This window comes from Bombus bifarius, unplaced genomic scaffold (assembly GCF_011952205.1).
Source record: "Bombus bifarius isolate JDL3187 unplaced genomic scaffold, Bbif_JDL3187 scf7180000007974, whole genome shotgun sequence".
Classification (NCBI taxonomy): domain Eukaryota; kingdom Metazoa; phylum Arthropoda; class Insecta; order Hymenoptera; family Apidae; genus Bombus; species Bombus bifarius.
The window spans coordinates 2,025,644-2,043,974 of NW_022884360.1; the positions used below are offsets into that span (position 1 = coordinate 2,025,644).

Below are 18,331 nucleotides of genomic sequence, written 5' to 3' on the forward strand. Positions count from 1 at the left end.
TGTTGCGAAACAAACAGAGACAAAGATAAAGAGGAAATAAGAAGAAAAAATATTCATAAAGCGTTAGCTAACAATATAGATCGATAAGTATTTGGTCAATGAGTGGCCAGACTGATGTATTATACTTTTTTATACATTGCTGGACTAAGTAATTGTAAATTTTTACGCGATTGTATACCTGACAAATATGAAGTTACTTAGATTCGCATAACCAGGTAGAGTACAAAGGTGAGACAGCTATAGGAGGATCTGAATTTGTAAAAGTTTGTAGAATATGTAGAAACAGTTGGGAATCGTATACCTGATTCAGTATCTTAAGTTCTCGATAAAATCTCGTGTTTTTTCTTCTTTCATTTCGTTCATTGCTTCTTTAATATTTTTTTTTTTTTTATTTAAGTATAGCATTGAAACGTTCCTTAATATTCAATTTTAGGCCAGTGGAACTAGGTAACTTTCACGTCGAGCATGTAATTATTTTTTTTAAGCAATGACTATATGTATATTTTTTAGTCATGCGTTTCGAGAGTAAAAGAAAAACGGATCTACTTAAATCTGCGCATTTTTTTCCTTCGTTGTACAATTTAAGATGCGAAACGTCTCAATGTTGTTTTAAGTATTGTGCGCAAAAATGTAAAATTCGCTATGAAAACACATCGGAGAAGGTAAAAAGAGTGAAATACAGTGTATATCTAAAACGATGTTTTTTCACACTTAAGAACAACCTGCAAAATGTAATCAGCAAATTATCTTGTTCCCAGTCAAATTTGAACGTAGCTGAACGAAATTAGCAACCAATTCGAATCATATTTTCATTCTTTTTTATGTTTATCTCAGGTGTGTTTCGCAATGCAGAAATTTGTTTTTATATTCTTACGCATTTGTAAAAAAGCAACGCAAAAGCGAATAGTAAAGTTGGAAAATCTGATTTATAAATCTTATATTGAAATGTTCGAAGTAGATTCAGTCGGAACTTGTAAATAACGGCGAGCATCGTCTTTTTACAAACTAGTTTTACACAATTACAGTAGCTTCGCCTTGCGAAGACGTTGTAAGATGTTACTTTAAGGTGTACAAAGGCTACTTTTTTTCTATAAAATAAAAAAAGAAGAAAAAAGAAAACGAAACAAGATTCGAGATATGGGACCAATCGTATTTAGAGTTTATCTAAGTTTATATTTAACTTGTACGCATTATTTTTTCTGTTGACTGTTTGTGAAGATTTTGTTAAACACACATATTTTTGTACAGTCGTTGTAAATACTTTCCCTTTCATTTCTAATGTACGATCAATGAATTTCGACCGAACTACGTGATTTAGAAAGACAAACATTTTACGTAAAAAGAAGATAACGATTATGTCCAAGTTTTTTAATAAAAAATGAGCGTAGAGATTAATATTAGAATATTTAATGGAAATTATTTTCTTTCTTCATAGACTTGATACTTCAAGTCAAAAAAACGTGTAGAATTATGTATTTCGTCATTTTAATTGATCGATTAACTTTAGCATCTATTAACTTAACGCACTGTCTGATCTCGACAAACGGGTAAATGTCACTCTTTAAAAATAAAATCTGACATTAGATATTATTTTTGGCTCGTGTACACCTTGAAGAATGCCATAATAATAATGGATGTATTTTTTTAATGCATTTTCAGCGGTAGGTGCTGCGAGAATCGAATAATAAATACAAGTGTGTATAAGTCACTTTTTTTAGGCTCTTTGTAATTAAAAAACTTTGTACGAATAGTGTAGCCGCCCCTTCGAGTTACTGAATTCGCATCTAAAAAACTTAGTATTATGGAAAAAGTATTCTCATTGATATCAACTATAACCTGATATACAGCGGCTCATAGAAGTATTCGTACAATTGTCGATATCTTTTATGAAAATATTACGTGTATTATGGGAAATACTTTTAAATTTCGTTAGTACTGTCATGATATTCGACTATCATTGTCATATTGGTAAAATTTGTAACTATTTTGAAAAAATATATAGAAGTTACAAGATATTTAGTGCAAGTTTATACATATTTTGATCAAAAAAATATTTAAACAGGCAATCATTCAAAATATTAACGAATTCTTAGTATTCAATAGAACTATTTTGAACACTGATTATATGCTTAAAGCGACTATTCATACTGTGTACTAATTTTCTACTAAATATAAGTTTGCAGTAAATATATTGTAACTTGTGTATGTATATTTTTAGATTGGATTCAAGTCGCCAATATTATCTTGGCAATCGTGTCTCATTATAGTGCTAATAAAATATTTAAATGTTTCATATAACACATACAATATGCACATAACAATTTTCTATGATAAGTACACGAATACTTTTGCGGGTCACTATACTGCGTTTGAATCTTTTTATATGACGAGAGCGTTCAACTTTTTTTCGAATTAAACATCCAGGATTTCTGTTGCTTGTATCAATCGAAATTCCAAACTTTTTAAATAACGACATTTCAAATTAGGTTGTAAGTTTTCATTTATTCTTTAGTCAATTTTCAGTGTCGCGTAAAGTCTCTTTAGCACTGACAAAAATACACTGTTATACATTACAGAGAAAGATGAGCAAACAGTGCCCTTGTACAGTTTCAGGTACCTAAAATTCTACTAGTGCATCATTTTATAAGTCCTAACATATAAAAATACAACCATTTGGTGGTGCCTCGAAATGCATTTAATACATTCCATCTTGTTTTAGAAGTAAGTTATAGTATATGTAATTAGGAATATTTATCATGGAATATTTGCATCATAATATCTTATCTTAATTCGTCGCGTTTTATTGTTATTAATTAACAATTTCCGAGCAATGAATGAGCAATATTTCTTTTACATACCGTATAAGTATCCACCTTCCTTTACAAAATAACGTTTGAATTCTTGCATTTCATGCATTCATTTCAAAGCTATAATCATTTAAAGTCAGAAACTTCCAATTCGCTTTTAATGCATCTACATTTTTCACAATTTCTCATTACATTTATCATAAATGATTGTACTTTTATGACACCTTTGGACTAGAATGATGCCTTATTAGAATTTCAAGTGCCAGAAGGAGTCTAGACGTACTTTTTGATCATGCTCTTTAGTACTTGCAGTGTAGAAATCGTGCTTCTACCCGTTTTTGATTGTGAAAGATAATTTTTGTCGAAATTTTTATTCTACTGCCCCCCCTGTAATCAATGGCTAATGTGAAATGAAAAATTACACTGCCAACTAGTGGTTAGAGCATTGCAAAATCTTTACCATTGTTTCATAGATCTCTCCGCACCATTGATGATATTTATATATGATAAACTAGAGATATGATTGAAGTATCAAGTTTTTTTATATATAACGTGAAAGTATTATAATTCACCAGCTGAGTAACAAATTCATCAAATTAATCAAGTACTTTACTTTTAAAATAACATGTTCATTAGATAAAGGAGAAAAATAAAACAAAGTCACTTTAAGCAGCTGGGAAATAATAAACCAATTTTTTTAATTAAGTAATGAGATGAATATGTTGTACATAAATACAAATAGCGTTCATTGTGATGAATATGTATATCAATCCGATTAATTAGCTGAAAAATTACTTGTGCAGAACCTGCATTCCATTCGAAGAAGCTATTAACCCTTTATTTTTTGTAAAAGAGAGTAGGAAAAGATTTGGAAGATTTCTTCTTATTTTTCTATATAACGAATCATTAAAGTAAAACACATAATAAGATCATTCAATTTCAACATTATTCCATCGATAAAAGGTTAAACTCTAGTGAATGATTATATTTATAATTCATAATAAAAAAAAAAGATAAAACGTACAATAAAGTAGTGTAGCTTTTGTACCTGTTTGTAATATTTCTATACGATATTATTAGTGTATGTATCATCCGTGTAGATGCAGCAAAGTAATTTGTAACAATAATGTATATGTGCAATGAGAAGTTTCAATAATAAAACGTTGAGAAATGTATTTTATAGTTTTTTTTTAACGGTATTATTTATACGTATAATTTCAAAATGATTGCGTATTCTGTTCTACAATAAAATAAGATTGTCATTGTCGGATAAAGTTTAATAAAGGGGCGATGAGAGATCATTAATAAAATTAACGTCATGGATATGAAATAAACAAATTAGATGGTCGTAGTTCTTGGGAAAGTTCAAACGCAGCGCATTTAAATTTCGATATACATTTATCGAATTATATAGGTGCCTACCCATTTGTTCCCTTTCTTACACAACCTCTATCCATCTATCATGCAACTTGAATATTTCATCCTTCCAGAACTTCTCAGGTTTTTCGGCTATAAACTTTAGAATATGATTTTTTATATGCAAAGAGTTAAAGTTTTTGCCGTTAAGGGAATTTTGTACTGATCTAGATATGTAAAAATCTAAGGGTGTAATGTCTGGTGAATCCGTGGGTGGGGTAACATATCCCAACCATGGTCAACAGCTTTTGTCGAGTAGTCAGAGAGACACGAGGCCGCGCATTGTCCTCACGAAACGCGACGCCCTTCGGATTTGGTAGTTCTGGACGTTTTTGTTCAATTTGTTGTCTTCAATTTGTTTAATTGCGAGCAATACTTTTCCAAATATATTGTTTGGTTGTTTGGTAAAAGTTCATAATACAGGATTCCTTTCCAGTCCCACCAGACACAAAGCATGGCTTTTTTCGGATGGAGATCGACTTCTGCGATGGCTAAAGGTGATTCAATCCGCTTTCTCAAGATCTTTTCCGTTCAACATTATTATAAATAATCCATTTTTCATCTCTGGTCACTATCTTTAAATATCACTTGCTCCCCGTTGCGTTTATACAACGAGTCGCGAATGAAAATGCGATCCTTCAGATTTTTTTCCTTTAAATCGCGAGGAACCCATACATCAAAACGGTTTATATAGCCAAGCTTCGCAAAATGCTCGTGGGTGATGGATTTTGATATTTTTAGCATTTCCGTTAATTCAGGTGTCGCATAGCGTGGGTTATTCTGGATCAGTGTTTTTATCTGATCGTAATCAGTAGTAGAGCTGTTTGTGTGGTATTCTTGCCTTTCCAGTAAAGGAAAAACATCAAATGCCTATGATGCATTTTGTTTCCTTTTATTTAAGAGCGTATAAAACTAACAAAAATTAATATATCCTAACCAACCTTTTTTCTAAAGATACCTGAAATATCATCTTTTAAAATATGTACACATGTCTTTTGTTTTCAACCATTATGATATATTCAGACCTGTCCTAATGCTACCTATCGAAAATCAGCAGCGAAATTTAACGCTATGATGTCACAATTAATGAAAGCCATCCTGAGATCAGCGCCATCTATCAAAATCATGATTTTGGGTTAAAAATCGTGACTTGTTAATAGGAATATAGGATACCCAAAGAGGTCGTCGATATCTCTTCGCATGATGTCCCGGGTAAAGAAAGACAATGCTGGGAGTACGATAGAGATAGAGGAGTTATCAACTGTGATTATGTGCTCTTGGTAATTCCTAATAAATCGAATCCCCATTGAAAATTAACGAATTTTTCACTTTCCATGATCAATTTTCACACATTTAGAATTTTATCATGTAGTAAGGTGGTCATTTCCACTTAATTTTTTGAATTATTCAGTTCCAGAGAATTTCGATAGATAGCGTTAAAGAGGCTAAAATAGGCCATATTTTTTGTATTGATTATTACATGTAATTAATTAATTACGTTGAAAACCGGAAGTATTATAAAGGAGGATTCTGAGAGTTACAACTTTAATTTAATTCCTATTTATTACATTATTTCAGAATTTGGCTTATAGATTAAGAAGTTTCATATTTTAATTTCGTCATAAAGATATTAGTTCCATGTTTTACCGCTAGGCGATTATAGCATCTAACGGTCCACGTCTTGACCAACAGTGCATTTGCAAAAATTTCATTTAAGTGGATTCATTTTTGAACTTTTGTGATTGCATCTTTTGAATTTGACCCCCAACTCCCTTCCTACATTCTTAATGAAAAATATCGAAATGAAAATTCTTAATCATTCATTTATTGAAATAATTAAAATGAAGATATTTTACACCATTTAATAATACTATTATACTCGTGATTTATGAAAATCGATCAATTTCAATTAAAATAAATTTTTGGAAATCATGAATCCCGTATTAGAGAAGTTTTATTATAATTTATTATTTTATTATTATTATTAGGTATAAATATATAGTTGTTAGGTATAAATTGTTTTTTTCTATATTGATTATAGATAACTTAAAAAAGATAGTTGAAAAAGACTACGATATAGCCTTGAAAAATTCAGAGACGATAAATTCCAAGAATCGTTGTGTTCGTGCCACTTCCTATACTGTTATATTCTCCTGATACAAAATCACAAAACAGATCAAAGATTTTGTTGAAATTTTGATTCCGAAGAATTCTTGGAAAATAACATCAATTCCAAGAAGCCCAATTTAATAGTGAACAAGGCTATTTTTCGCATTTCGAGTTTTAAAACTCTGTTTAAAAAGTCTGCCACTCTACTTTTCGGTAAAGGATTAGGATTGATCATTTTAGGATAGCTGAACAGACCATGAAATGATTAAACAGCTGATTAACTTTAATTAAACGTTTATTGAAACCTTTCAGTAATGTACAGTGTAGAAATTATATAAATTATATAATTCTATTACGAATATTAATATATCTTAATTAAATAACTCTACACGTCTTATGACATTCTTATTCAATTTTATTTAAAAATAACTTTTATAATGAAATTCTTGTAAATTACGTTTACAAATCCGTTTACAATCCGCCTTAAAACTATGTATGTGTATATATAGATATTTACATGAGTGAGATGGAAGAAAAATGTAGGCTGCGTGGATGGTTGCCTTGTAATAGGCGCGTAGCACGGCAGGGCGTCGTTTAAAATTTATGTCGTATGCTGGATCGTCTATGCAAAAATCCTCGAAGCCTAAATTTGTAACGAACGAATGGCTTTCAACATCCTGCGGTTGCCCTCACTGCTGCAACGTCTAAAAGTTGCGGGCAGTGATCGTCTCCGTAACACAAATTCGCCAGGAATAAATCAATAGTTTTGTATTGTTTTTTTTTTTTACTTGTTTAATGGCAAAAAGAAATTTAAATATTAATGAGAATTTGTATTTAAAAGTTTATATTCAATAACAAGGTATGTACAAATAATACAGTTGTTACAAATCTTAAATGCTGCGAAACATACTGACATAATACAATGATAACATTAAGAATTGCAAAACCTTCTCGTCTAGTCTCGCTCGTATTGTATGTCCTTGCCGCACACTATTGCTGTCTTCATCTAACAGAAGATATACATCTGTCCTTGTTGCACAGTATGGCACCCTTTATCTGACATACTAATGTATTCCTTGTCCCACGGACAAAGCATGTGCTGATATCTATGAAAGCGAAAGGAACAGCGACTGCAGCATGTGAAGATAGATGGCAATATCGTTTATGCTTGTCGCACAACCTTGTGCTTTTTGTCTACTGACAAACCATGTTCTGATATCTATTGAAGGCGGGAGGAACAGCGACTTGGAGCATGTGAGGATAGATGGCATTACATGATTTATCCGTACGCAAAGAACGCAAGATTGTGCGACAAGGACAGCCTATATGAACGATTCTAGACAGAGAGGGCGGTGGTGTGCAACAATGACAGATGCGCATTTCGAGTTCAAAGAGAAATACAACAATTTGCATATAATACATGTCTTTGCTTATTTATTTTCCTGTAAATAACAAGTGCATCATTTTATAAAATTTGCCACAGCGTCGTAAAAAAACCGTGTTATACAAGTAAAATATGAAGTAGGTTGAAAACTGGTAAAAATGATAAAGGAAACTCGAAATCTGTAAACGAAAGGAAAAGATGTGTTAGTCAAAATATGTTAAAAACCGTGCACAATAATCTGTCCAATGTGTAATTACTTGAGAGTGGAATAGTATTACTTCATTCGCGAGGCATTTCATTACTCCTTAAGGCATGCTATAAATTTATGATGTGCATGATGCCAGAATCACAGTCCCACTGCACGTGACCTCTTGCACACAGTGTGGAAATAAATAAAGTGAGGGGAACAAATGGAAATCGGGAGGCATCAAACTAGAACTGAAACGTGGAAAATATGATATATATAAAATAAAAATAGAAAATTCATGGAAGTAGATGTGAAACAGAAAGAGGAAATCTGCCGGAAACAAAAAGAGAAGATTACATCTTTTTTAGCATTTATTTGTTTAATTTAGGCTGGTATTACACGAGTGTAGAAACGACGGACGTTACGACGGACGTTGCAATGTTATATCGTCGCAGCCATTATATTATTTTGTATAAGATCAGTTATATGTACCATGTTCGTTAATTTAGACACTAGAGACACTGGGATAAAGCTTTAAACCGACGACCGTTGTAGAAATACAATAATTGTCCGGTAAGTAACCGCGCTAGAGACTAAAAAAGAGTTTTTTTAGGAAACGACTATTTATCGAATAGCCAATGACGTGTGCGCTTTCCCCGTTATTTGTTTATCCTTTATTCGGTTTCCATTTGCCTTCACGCACACAGTGATTCATTAATTTTCATCTCCTCAATCATAATATAACAAGCAAGAAGTCATAATGGAACACCGTATGCATTTCGCTCGTCAACCTAAATAACTAGACTTGGACTTAGGCCGGGGCTACACGAGCGTTATGCGTACAATGCAAATGTATATGTGCATTTTATACGCAGCCACGCAATGCAGCTTCAACGCTCGCGTAGCCTCTGCTTGAAGATGATAGAAAAGAATGCGTATGACTGTGTGAGAAATGCGTGCGAGCGAGAGATGTTCCGAACGGCTACATAGTAGGCGGCTCCTTAACGGACGGCGATATACATATATTGTCGTATACATATTAGACACACACATCTAGGAACGTGCGCCACTGTCACGTACGATGCATGGGTCGCCAATAGTGCTTGGAATATAATACGAAATGACGTGTATACAGTATAACAGATCCGAAGTCTGGGAACTTCTGGAGTGAAGGTAAAGCTCTTAGCGACCAGGAAATGTTTCTCAAGTCAGGCGCATCAATCGATTTCTTAGTCTTTGTCATGCAGCGCGATCTTATGCCTGCAACGTGCAAGACAACCGTGTCTGCAACTGAATTTTACGTTACTATGTAAATCCACGTTTATTTGAGCATTTTCCCTATCACATGAAATACTGAATGTTTGCTTTAAATAAATTGTGAAAAGTTATGAAAAGTAATTTAGTTTATATTCTTTATCTTCAGTGATAAGGATGGCGTTGAATGTAAAAGTTTCCCAAATCGATCCCAGCGCTGGCTAGCGGTCGGTTTGTAAAGCACACTTCTCGATATTAAGAACCTCGTCCCCACCACGGGAGTTTGCAAACCTGTGCGAAGGTAGGTACATATGTATGTATTACCGTCACACAGTTACACAAGCAGACGTCACGCCACACGAATTGCGTCCGTCAATTCCTACGTACGTAAGACAACGTTGGCAACGTCGCGACGCAGTTAGCAATCGCTATGATACAGACGCAACGTGCGTCGAGCGATTAACACGGACGTTGCCGCATTCTTTGTGTTTCTATGAGACTGGTCACACGAACGGCGAGTTAACATATATTAACCGTTATAATAAATTATGGACATCGAGGTACTGATATCCGAAGTTGAGAAACATCCCGTTTTATGGGATATTTCCAATCTCGAATACAAAGACAAATTGAAAAGAAACGAAGCGTGGTTGCGTGTGGCGAGTATTGTAACCCCCAATTTTATGCAAAAGATGGAAACTGATAAGAAGATTATTGGTAAGTAAAAAAATAACGAGTAATATATTTAATACATTTTCGTTATTTATTTTATGAGTACACCATAAACACGACGCAATTATATTTCCCTATCTTGCCATGGTACTTGGCCAACATCGTTTACAATATGCTATGCTTATAATGTCATTGGCGTCGAGGTAAATCCGCCCCTAAAAACGTATCTTCTTTTTTCTTGGCCTTGAGAACATATCTCAAGATCAATGTAAATGTAAATTCGATACTTCTGACATTTTTGTGCAGTATAGGTTGTACGTATCATATTACACGAGGTAGATCGACCTATTCGATATTGGTAACGCAAATCGAGGATGTTGTTTTCACTACTCAAATACCTAAAAAACAATGCACAAAGAAATATTAATTTATTGACACTTAATTGGTTGGATTATCGTTAATCTTTTTTATAGTGCAGGAGGTAACTTCTAAATGGAGAAGCGTACGCGATAATTATATTCGTACTTTAAGAAAAAGAAACGGAAATAATAAGTCAGGCTCTGGTGCAAAAAAAAAGATACGATATGTTTATGAAGAACAATTAGGATTTTTGGAAAAATGTCGGCAGCCACAAAATACCAGTAGTAGCACGGAGGTAGAGAAGAATGACCCAATAAGTACAGATTCAGGGACCAACATTAGTAATGGATTTGAATCAATTTTTAATAATGAAGAAACGAATAATGAGTTCAGATACCCTCCACGAGAAAAAACAAAAAGAATTCATGCAGAAGAGGAGGTGGCTAATTTTTCGGAGTATAAGAAAAATACAAACGGCGACGACGACGACGACATGGCATTTTATAAATCAACATTACCGCTAATTAAGTCCTTTAATTTAGAGCAAAAAATGCAATACAGAATGCAAGTCATGCAATTAATTCAGAATATTAGAAGTTCATCTGTTCAACGCACACTATCAAAATATAATACGTAGCACATGAAATTGTCCGGTTACATATTTTTATGGTACTTCATTATGAAAATTTCCCTTTCTACCACAAATTTTCATGGTAGATATAACAGAAAATTCCATCAAAAATATATCATCATAACATTACTTATTATAAATATTATTTTATTATTATTAATGCTATATTAATATTCATTATTGTTATTATCTTGTATTCTATAAATTATTATCTTTTTATTTATCTTAAATGTAATGCTCTGTTACATTATTTTATATGTATTAATATAGACAATATTTTTTCTATTCACCTAGTTTGGTCTTCTAGTCGCCATATCATTCTAACCTTTTCTAAGGTTTCGTATCCTTACGCATTATGCTTTGTTTCTTCTTCCTAAGTAATTTGTCGAACGATGACCGCGACATACGAAAATCACTTGCAAGTTACAGAGCGTGTGAAATGTGCCTTTCAGTAGTCTTGAATTGTTTATAAGATGCAGCCAGTACTTTCGTGTCTTGACTTATATTTTCTTTTGAATGTTTAACGTAAACGAGCGTAAACGAAAATCGAGAATTCTACAGCGTTAATTTTGGTCACATGAATATCTTTCTCAGCGTATTGATGAGAGAAAATTACGGAGAACCAAAGCAACGCTCGTGTGAGTACAGTTCTAACGTCCGTCAAAATTGACGTCCGTTATAACGCTCGTGTTTCCCCAGCTTTATTTTACAAAATATCGAAGTAATTGTTAATAAAATTAGCTTTTCTAATTACCGCTTTATATCAAATTATCCTTTAAATCCTGTTAACCATAAGTTAACTATGTATATATGTATATATAGCGTGAGACCGGCCGGTTGGTAAAACTAGATAAACCTATGTGAGAAGATAACTTGAAAATATAGAATAAAACTTTTTTATATGAAAAAAAAATTGAGTTTGAAAATTTGCCAAACATAGTTAAACTTGGCTAAGTACCAACTAGATACGAGTAAACAATCAACAAGAGGTCATTAGACATGCAAAAATAAGTCAAACACGTAAAATAAAAATTTTTTCTATTCAAGAAAATAAAATTTCCAAACTCGATTTTCTTGAAAAATATGATTCGTCAATTTCTGTAACAAGATGTCATGTGATTGTTCAAATCAATGCAACGTAAATGTATTACGGTTTTAAAAAATAAAAAAATTATACATGAGATATTAAAATAAAATAAAAGATATCAAGATTATATACTTGAAATTTAAATAAAATATGAAAATAGGTAAATCCTTCATGTGTCTTTAAGTATACGTTCACATAAAATGTTATTCCAAATGAAATCTCTTTTGAAAAAAATTTATTTTGCTATATATTAATCTAAATTTCAGATACATACAATAAATATTCAAATAGTTTCTTTGCATCAAAGTATACACTAGTATACACAAAGTATATACTATTTCGAACAATAAGAAAATAATGTTTTAAGAAATTAAAACGGGTTAAAGGGAAGTTAATTAAAAATTGAGTTACATGAGTATATTAGTAGTTCGTATTTTATTTAAATGTATATTTAAATGCCGGATGTGACATGTAGTCGAGAGATATCGATATAATCGATATATATTCGAGTTAGTGAATTCGAGAAATAATGGTCTTCCTTCCGTAACTCTACATACTAAGAAGAAGATGGAAAAATCGTAAGTGTGCTACAAATATCTTTCTCAACTTCATTATTAATCGATATTAATTGTCCCTAAAACGCATTTATGTTATACTTTTAGAAATATAAAAAATTCTATAACTAATAAATGTCTTAAAAATTAAATTTTGTATTAAAAATTTTAAGTATGTCTATTAGTCATCAGAAACATGTGTTTCGAGGTTAGCGTAGCAGTTACCTATAATAAATAACTAGCCCTATTCCAGGAAGGTTAAATTAATTACATATCAGATAATTATGCAATTTAGTGACTGATAAATAAAAATATTGTTTAAAAATGCAACTTAAATCTGACCTAACCTTTTTGGTAAATTTTAGACACTGCGTGGATTAAACCGAAAAAATACCAAATTTTTTAAATTTTTCTTTATCTCTTAAAAAAAGACTAATCAAATAGTAAAAATTGGAAAAAGTCGATAAACTCGAAAGAGATTTTTATTACATATATCGTTTAATTATTCAGTTTTCTTTTTAATAGTCTATAAATTCCATTTTTTTTGGTTAATTTCAAACAGAATGGCGGACACAGCTCCAGCCGCGCGTGGAGGTTTTCGTGGAGGGTTTGGTTCTCGCGGAGGAGGTGATCGTGGAGGTCCGAGAGGTAGAGGCCGCGGGGGCAGAGGCCGAGGTCGTGGTCGTGGACGTGGTAAAGAGGATAGCAAGGAATGGATTCCGGTGACAAAACTGGGACGCCTTGTTAGAGATGGAAGGATTGAGTCTTTGGAACATATCTACCTCTTTTCCTTACCTATCAAGGAATATGAAATCATTGACAAGTTCCTTGGAGTCGAATTGAAAGACGAAGTACTGAAAATTATGCCAGTACAGAAACAAACCAGAGCTGGTCAGCGTACTCGTTTCAAGGTAATTTTATACAAACATAATTTTTAAATGATGATGTGTGATTATTAATGCACTGAAGATCTCATTAGTAATTCTCATTTTATAGGCTTTCGTAGCAATTGGGGACTACAAAGGCCACATTGGCCTAGGAGTAAAATGTTCCAAGGAAGTGGCCACTGCCATCCGTGGAGCTATCATTCTTGCCAAGCTATCAGTTGTGCCAGTACGTCGTGGTTATTGGGGAAATAAAATCGGTGATCCTCACACTGTACCCTGTAAAGTTACTGGTAAGTGTGGGTCAGTTCAGGTGCGCTTAATTCCAGCACCAAGAGGCACAGGTATTGTATCAGCACCTGTGCCCAAGAAATTGTTACAAATGGCTGGTATCGAGGATTGCTATACCTCAGCTAGAGGATCCACCTGTACTCTTGGCAACTTTGCGAAAGCTACTTATGCAGCTATTGCCAAAACCTACGCATACTTAACACCGGATCTCTGGCACGATCAGGCACTAAGAAAAGCTCCTTATCAAGAATTCGCTGACTACTTGTCGAAGAATCATAGAGTTGTAGGCGGACAGAGACCTGCTGAAGTTGCCTAAAGAAATAAACCTCCATGCAAAGTATCTAATCGTAATCATTTTGCCTTTCCTTCCCTATTTTTATTACATCTCATATTTCGTAAATAAACTGTGGATGTGAAAGTAAAATATATAATATTAGGTAGATGAGACAGATCTATTTAACTTTCGTTTTTTTAACCATTTTCATAAAAACATGAATTTGCATAAACATTCCCAGTCATAGATGTTAAACTAGTTATAAAATACTACAATTCACTTGATTTTCACTTTTGTAAAAAATATCTACAACATAAATCCTGTAATCCTGTAATGTAACAAATAATTGTATGTCTATAGTTCTTTTCTTTTTCGCTTAGATCCTTAAATATTGATGGGTCTTCTTTTTTACTATTGACAGTTACACGGTCTTTTTAACACATTTTATTTACAATTACACGATTTTTTTAGAACGATTTATCCATGTTTATTAGGTTTTTCACACATTTTACACACTAATAATTACAATTTGTAGATAACGTAACGAAAATTATGTATATTCTGTACGAATATTTCCAAATCTTTTCTTAAACAGAGTCACTTATGTTAATATTTGTATAGCGTTTAAAGCAAAATAACTTTTTTAAAATTGAGCTAAATATCTTGAGTTTTTTAGAGAAGTTAGGATATTTACTATATATTTGGTTTTATTATATACTATATATTACTAGTTTATTATATATATAGATGGCGTGTAAAAAAAATTAAAAAAATTGCAATTGGTTGAAATCGCGAAGAAAATGGTGTAAGTCGCTTCTTACGACTCTTTTATCTGAGCCTGTAATAAAAATGTAAACAATATGATTTGTAGATTTATATCAGTTATTTACATTCTGAAAATTTCATCGAGATCGATTAATACTGAAACAATTGATTGGTACTGAAGGATTTAAGAACCTTTAAATTTATTATAGCTATATAGACCATAGGCTGAAAGCTGTAAAAAACTGCGATTTTCACCAGTTTTGACCGATTTTTATGACATTTTCAGCATGTATAATATAATTGACGAAACGTATTGCCTAAATTTTCATTACAGGCTTAATAAAAAAGAGTTGTAAGAAGCGATCCTTACTATCTTCTTCGCAATTCCGACCAACTGCAATTTTCCCAAAATTTTCTTTATACATCATTTAATAAACTAATTATTTTAACTTTTCAAAAAAGCTTAAGTAGTTGATCCAATTTCAAAGAAGTTATTCTGTTTTAAAGATTGTTCGGATATTAATGGAAGTAACTGTATGAATGTGTTTATTAAATAAATTATTTTTAATGAATGCAATTCTATATTTTAAATAGATTTTTGTGTAGTTTGTGTTATTTTAATACAAATTTTATATTTTATTACAAATCAATCCTTAAGCAATTTTTTATGTAGGATTTTTTTTATGGATACTATGCATCTATCATGTAAAAAGATACCCAGCTGTATATTGTATATCTTTTTCTGCTGTCTGATTAACGAAATACGCAAAAAATTCCACATTAGGATTGTAACAAAGGCGATTAACTTTAGCTAGGTAATAAAATAAATGGTCACTGTGACGTTATTCGAACGACTGTCAATCATATCGATCGCTTGAATCGGCGTGTGTAAAAGTAATCGACTTCAAAACACAATAGATATGTATAACTGACGTTTTTCAAACGAAAGTATAGTGTAAAATAAACATTGCTAACGCTAGATAGATCTCGATTTCTCCCGTGAAGTTTGACCAGGGCCGAAACAGCTGTTCTGCTGTTGGATGGTTAATTTGACAGGGAAGTCGAAGGATAAAACGAATGTTTTATCTAGATTTAACCCTTTTAAATGATATCGCGAATATTCCGTGGCGAAAATGAGAATGTCGCAGTTAAGAGAAAACGGCAAATCGACACCTTGAAAATTTTTAACGACAAGTAAGAAGATTTTTCGATTGTAACCTCTCTTGTTTAACCTTATTTGCATTAATCTGTCTATATCATCTAACAATTCCATGTAACATTATTTTTTATCCACGTAAAATCTGCATTTTATGGTTTATATACGACGAATAAAATAAAAAGCTTATTAAGTCTGCCATTAAATACTTGGTTAAGCCTTAATTCGCTCATTACGCGTCCGTCATACAAGGAGATACACGCCTAGTTTCTCGAGCTCGATTGTCCAATTTCTTATTTAATTAAAAAAAAATAAATATTTCATATATGTTCCCGTGTTGTCCATGGAATTATCTTTTATATTGTGTAACTGTCTGTCATGGTTGCTTAACTGTTGTACATAATTTGTGTTACAGTGTAGTAGAGCTAAGAGAAGATGTGGAATATCAGGTACAATTCAATGCCGGGGAAAGGAGAATGGCTATTATGGTCTCTTTGTCACCGGAGTTTCCGTTGGAAAAACCAGTACTCAGGGTTTCTCCACCCATAAAGCACCCTTGGTGTAATGAACACAATGAAATCACCAGTGCACCAGGACTACTTAATGTAAGATCTCTTATATTTCTAGCGTATTTGACTAGAATCGTAAAGATCATTTGTTTTTACATATCAGTTTACAGTGCACAGTGATCTTGGTCGTGTCGTTCAAGCTATCATTAGAGAATTTAGTAAAAATCCTCCACAGTTGTTAGAAGAAATCTCTTCTGGATCTATCAAGTCCCACAGAGGTACATACATTTTTATATTACATGTGATGAGAGCAAAGAATCAAAATTTCTGTTATTATTCTTTTATTATACGAATCACAGATTCACAAGGAAGAAATTCTCCGTCTTATTCCCTGCAACAGTATCCAGAAATTACACTGGCGTCATACAATTCTTATTATAACACTCAATATCCGCAGTATTCATCTGCCAATGCAAATACTTGTATCTATAATTACAATCATACAAATTCGGGTACGGTGTACGTGACGGAGGGCCATACAAAATTCGGCTCTCCGTCACAGCATTCAGCATATGTAGCGACTTCGCGAAGCGGTTCACTTCACAATACAGACGCAACTAGGTACAATTCAAATCACCATGGAACATATTTGAATTCGCATTACGTAAACGCGAATTACCATCAGCAATCGTTGCCGAATCAAGCGCAAATTAAGCTGCGACAGAGCATAGCGTTTCCAGAATTGAATAACTTAAGTAACGAGGAATTGAGATGGTTAAGCGAGGATGATGATAGAGTAGATGAATTCCTGGATAAACATTCCGACTTAAAAGACATTAACACGGCTATCGACGATGCAATAGATTGGGTCCAAAAAACTGCCGGTAAGATTATTTGCGACAAAGCCATTTTCTTATTTTGGATATCTATATTTTTCTATCTATTCCTTAGAGGCCAATGTAGCCAAAGAACCCGAGCTTAGAGAATTGCAGTCTGATGTAGCCAATAAAGTACAGACTGTGACTGCACTAAAGGCTAGATATGATCAGCTTATACAACGATACAACAAGTTATCCGAAGCATTTACTCCGGATCACATAAAAGAGTGTTTAAGGAAAGCTGCAGATGAGAGTCACGAAGAAAGCGAACGAATCGCCGAGGACTTCCTTAATAGGAAAATTGATGTCGAACGTTTCCTCAGCACTTATATCGAGTGTAGGAAGCTGGGACAAGCGAGAAGAACTAAAGAGGAAAAATTAGCACACCAGCTGAACGAATTGAAACGAGCGGGTTATTAAAATTATGTATAATCTTATCTTTTTCTATGAATCGAACAAACTGTACATAATGCCTAGTTCAATTAAATAATACTGTGAATTTGAATAGTATTCGTGTTTATCAAATATATATGCGGTAAAAATACTCGCTGGCAGAGAACATTTTTATAACGTATTAATACGTTACTACGTTACAGAGTTATGTCATTGCTTGTTATACGTGGGCTGCGTTGAAATTAATTAGATTATCTGGTATTCCGTACGAAAAATAATCGAAACTGGAACACACGAGTGAATTGATTGAAATTACTTGCGAAAAGAAATTATCGAGTATATGTACGAAAACCAAAGGCGCTGATTTCAACCGGTAAAAGTTATCAAACATTTCAATTAATTTAAAATGTACTTATTTTTCCATACAAAAGGTGTCTTTTAAATCAATTTAATTATTTTGTTATTGCGCTGTGACATATTACACTTGCATCAATATTCTGATACAAAAAAAGGAACTTTTTTTTACTGTGTAAATAAATGTGCGGGAATATAATTAAATCGATTTTTCAAAGTTTGCTATTCAGTAATGTTAATCTAATTACTTATCCTACGAATGTTCCTAATATTGTAATATACTGATAATTGTATAGATACGAGAAGTCTGAAATGAGAAAATGCTTTTTTTTTTTAAACAGTGTGGCGTGTGTAATTTTATTAGAA

At 32.7% G+C, this 18,331-nt stretch overlaps 3 protein-coding genes and 1 long non-coding RNA gene across 7 annotated transcripts; 3 read left to right on the forward strand and 1 right to left on the reverse strand.

The window, feature by feature from the left end:
• Positions 1-7,742: 7,742 nt before the first annotated feature.
• On the reverse strand, positions 7,743-8,006 carry LOC117217046. The gene is made up of 2 exons (XR_004489462.1): positions 7,974-8,006; positions 7,743-7,895 (listed from the first exon to the last, which is right to left on the reverse strand). It is a non-coding gene; the product is annotated as an uncharacterized LOC117217046 (long non-coding RNA).
• A 16-nt stretch (positions 8,007-8,022) lies between these two features.
• On the forward strand, positions 8,023-11,967 carry LOC117217047. 3 transcript variants are annotated; one of them, XM_033464339.1, is made up of 4 exons: positions 8,023-9,212; positions 9,327-9,874; positions 10,303-10,843; positions 11,294-11,967. In XM_033464339.1, exons 2-3 carry the CDS (start codon positions 9,706-9,708, stop codon positions 10,824-10,826), a joined length of 693 nt encoding a protein of 230 aa, XP_033320230.1. In that variant the 5' UTR covers positions 8,023-9,212; positions 9,327-9,705; the 3' UTR covers positions 10,827-10,843; positions 11,294-11,967. The 3 variants fall into 3 exon arrangements, with proteins under 3 accessions (XP_033320230.1, XP_033320231.1, XP_033320229.1); XM_033464340.1 differs by having other exon boundaries at positions 8,023-9,076; XM_033464338.1 differs by having other exon boundaries at positions 8,023-9,874.
• Positions 11,968-12,345: 378 nt separating this feature from the next.
• Positions 12,346-13,976, forward strand: LOC117216856 (40S ribosomal protein S2-like). Its single transcript, XM_033463950.1, has 3 exons — positions 12,346-12,485; positions 13,024-13,372; positions 13,458-13,976. The coding sequence occupies exons 1-3, from the start codon at positions 12,475-12,477 to the stop codon at positions 13,950-13,952; spliced, it is 855 nt and encodes a 284-aa protein (XP_033319841.1). The 5' UTR covers positions 12,346-12,474; the 3' UTR covers positions 13,953-13,976.
• Positions 13,977-15,467: 1,491 nt separating this feature from the next.
• Positions 15,468-18,308, forward strand: LOC117216855 (vacuolar protein sorting-associated protein 37A-like). 2 transcript variants are annotated; one of them, XM_033463949.1, is made up of 5 exons: positions 15,470-15,869; positions 16,247-16,436; positions 16,504-16,618; positions 16,700-17,224; positions 17,292-18,308. In XM_033463949.1, exons 1-5 carry the CDS (start codon positions 15,781-15,783, stop codon positions 17,636-17,638), a joined length of 1,266 nt encoding a protein of 421 aa, XP_033319840.1. In that variant the 5' UTR covers positions 15,470-15,780; the 3' UTR covers positions 17,639-18,308. The 2 variants fall into 2 exon arrangements, with proteins under 2 accessions (XP_033319839.1, XP_033319840.1); XM_033463948.1 differs by having other exon boundaries at positions 15,468-15,869; positions 16,504-17,224.
• Positions 18,309-18,331: the final 23 nt, after the last annotated feature.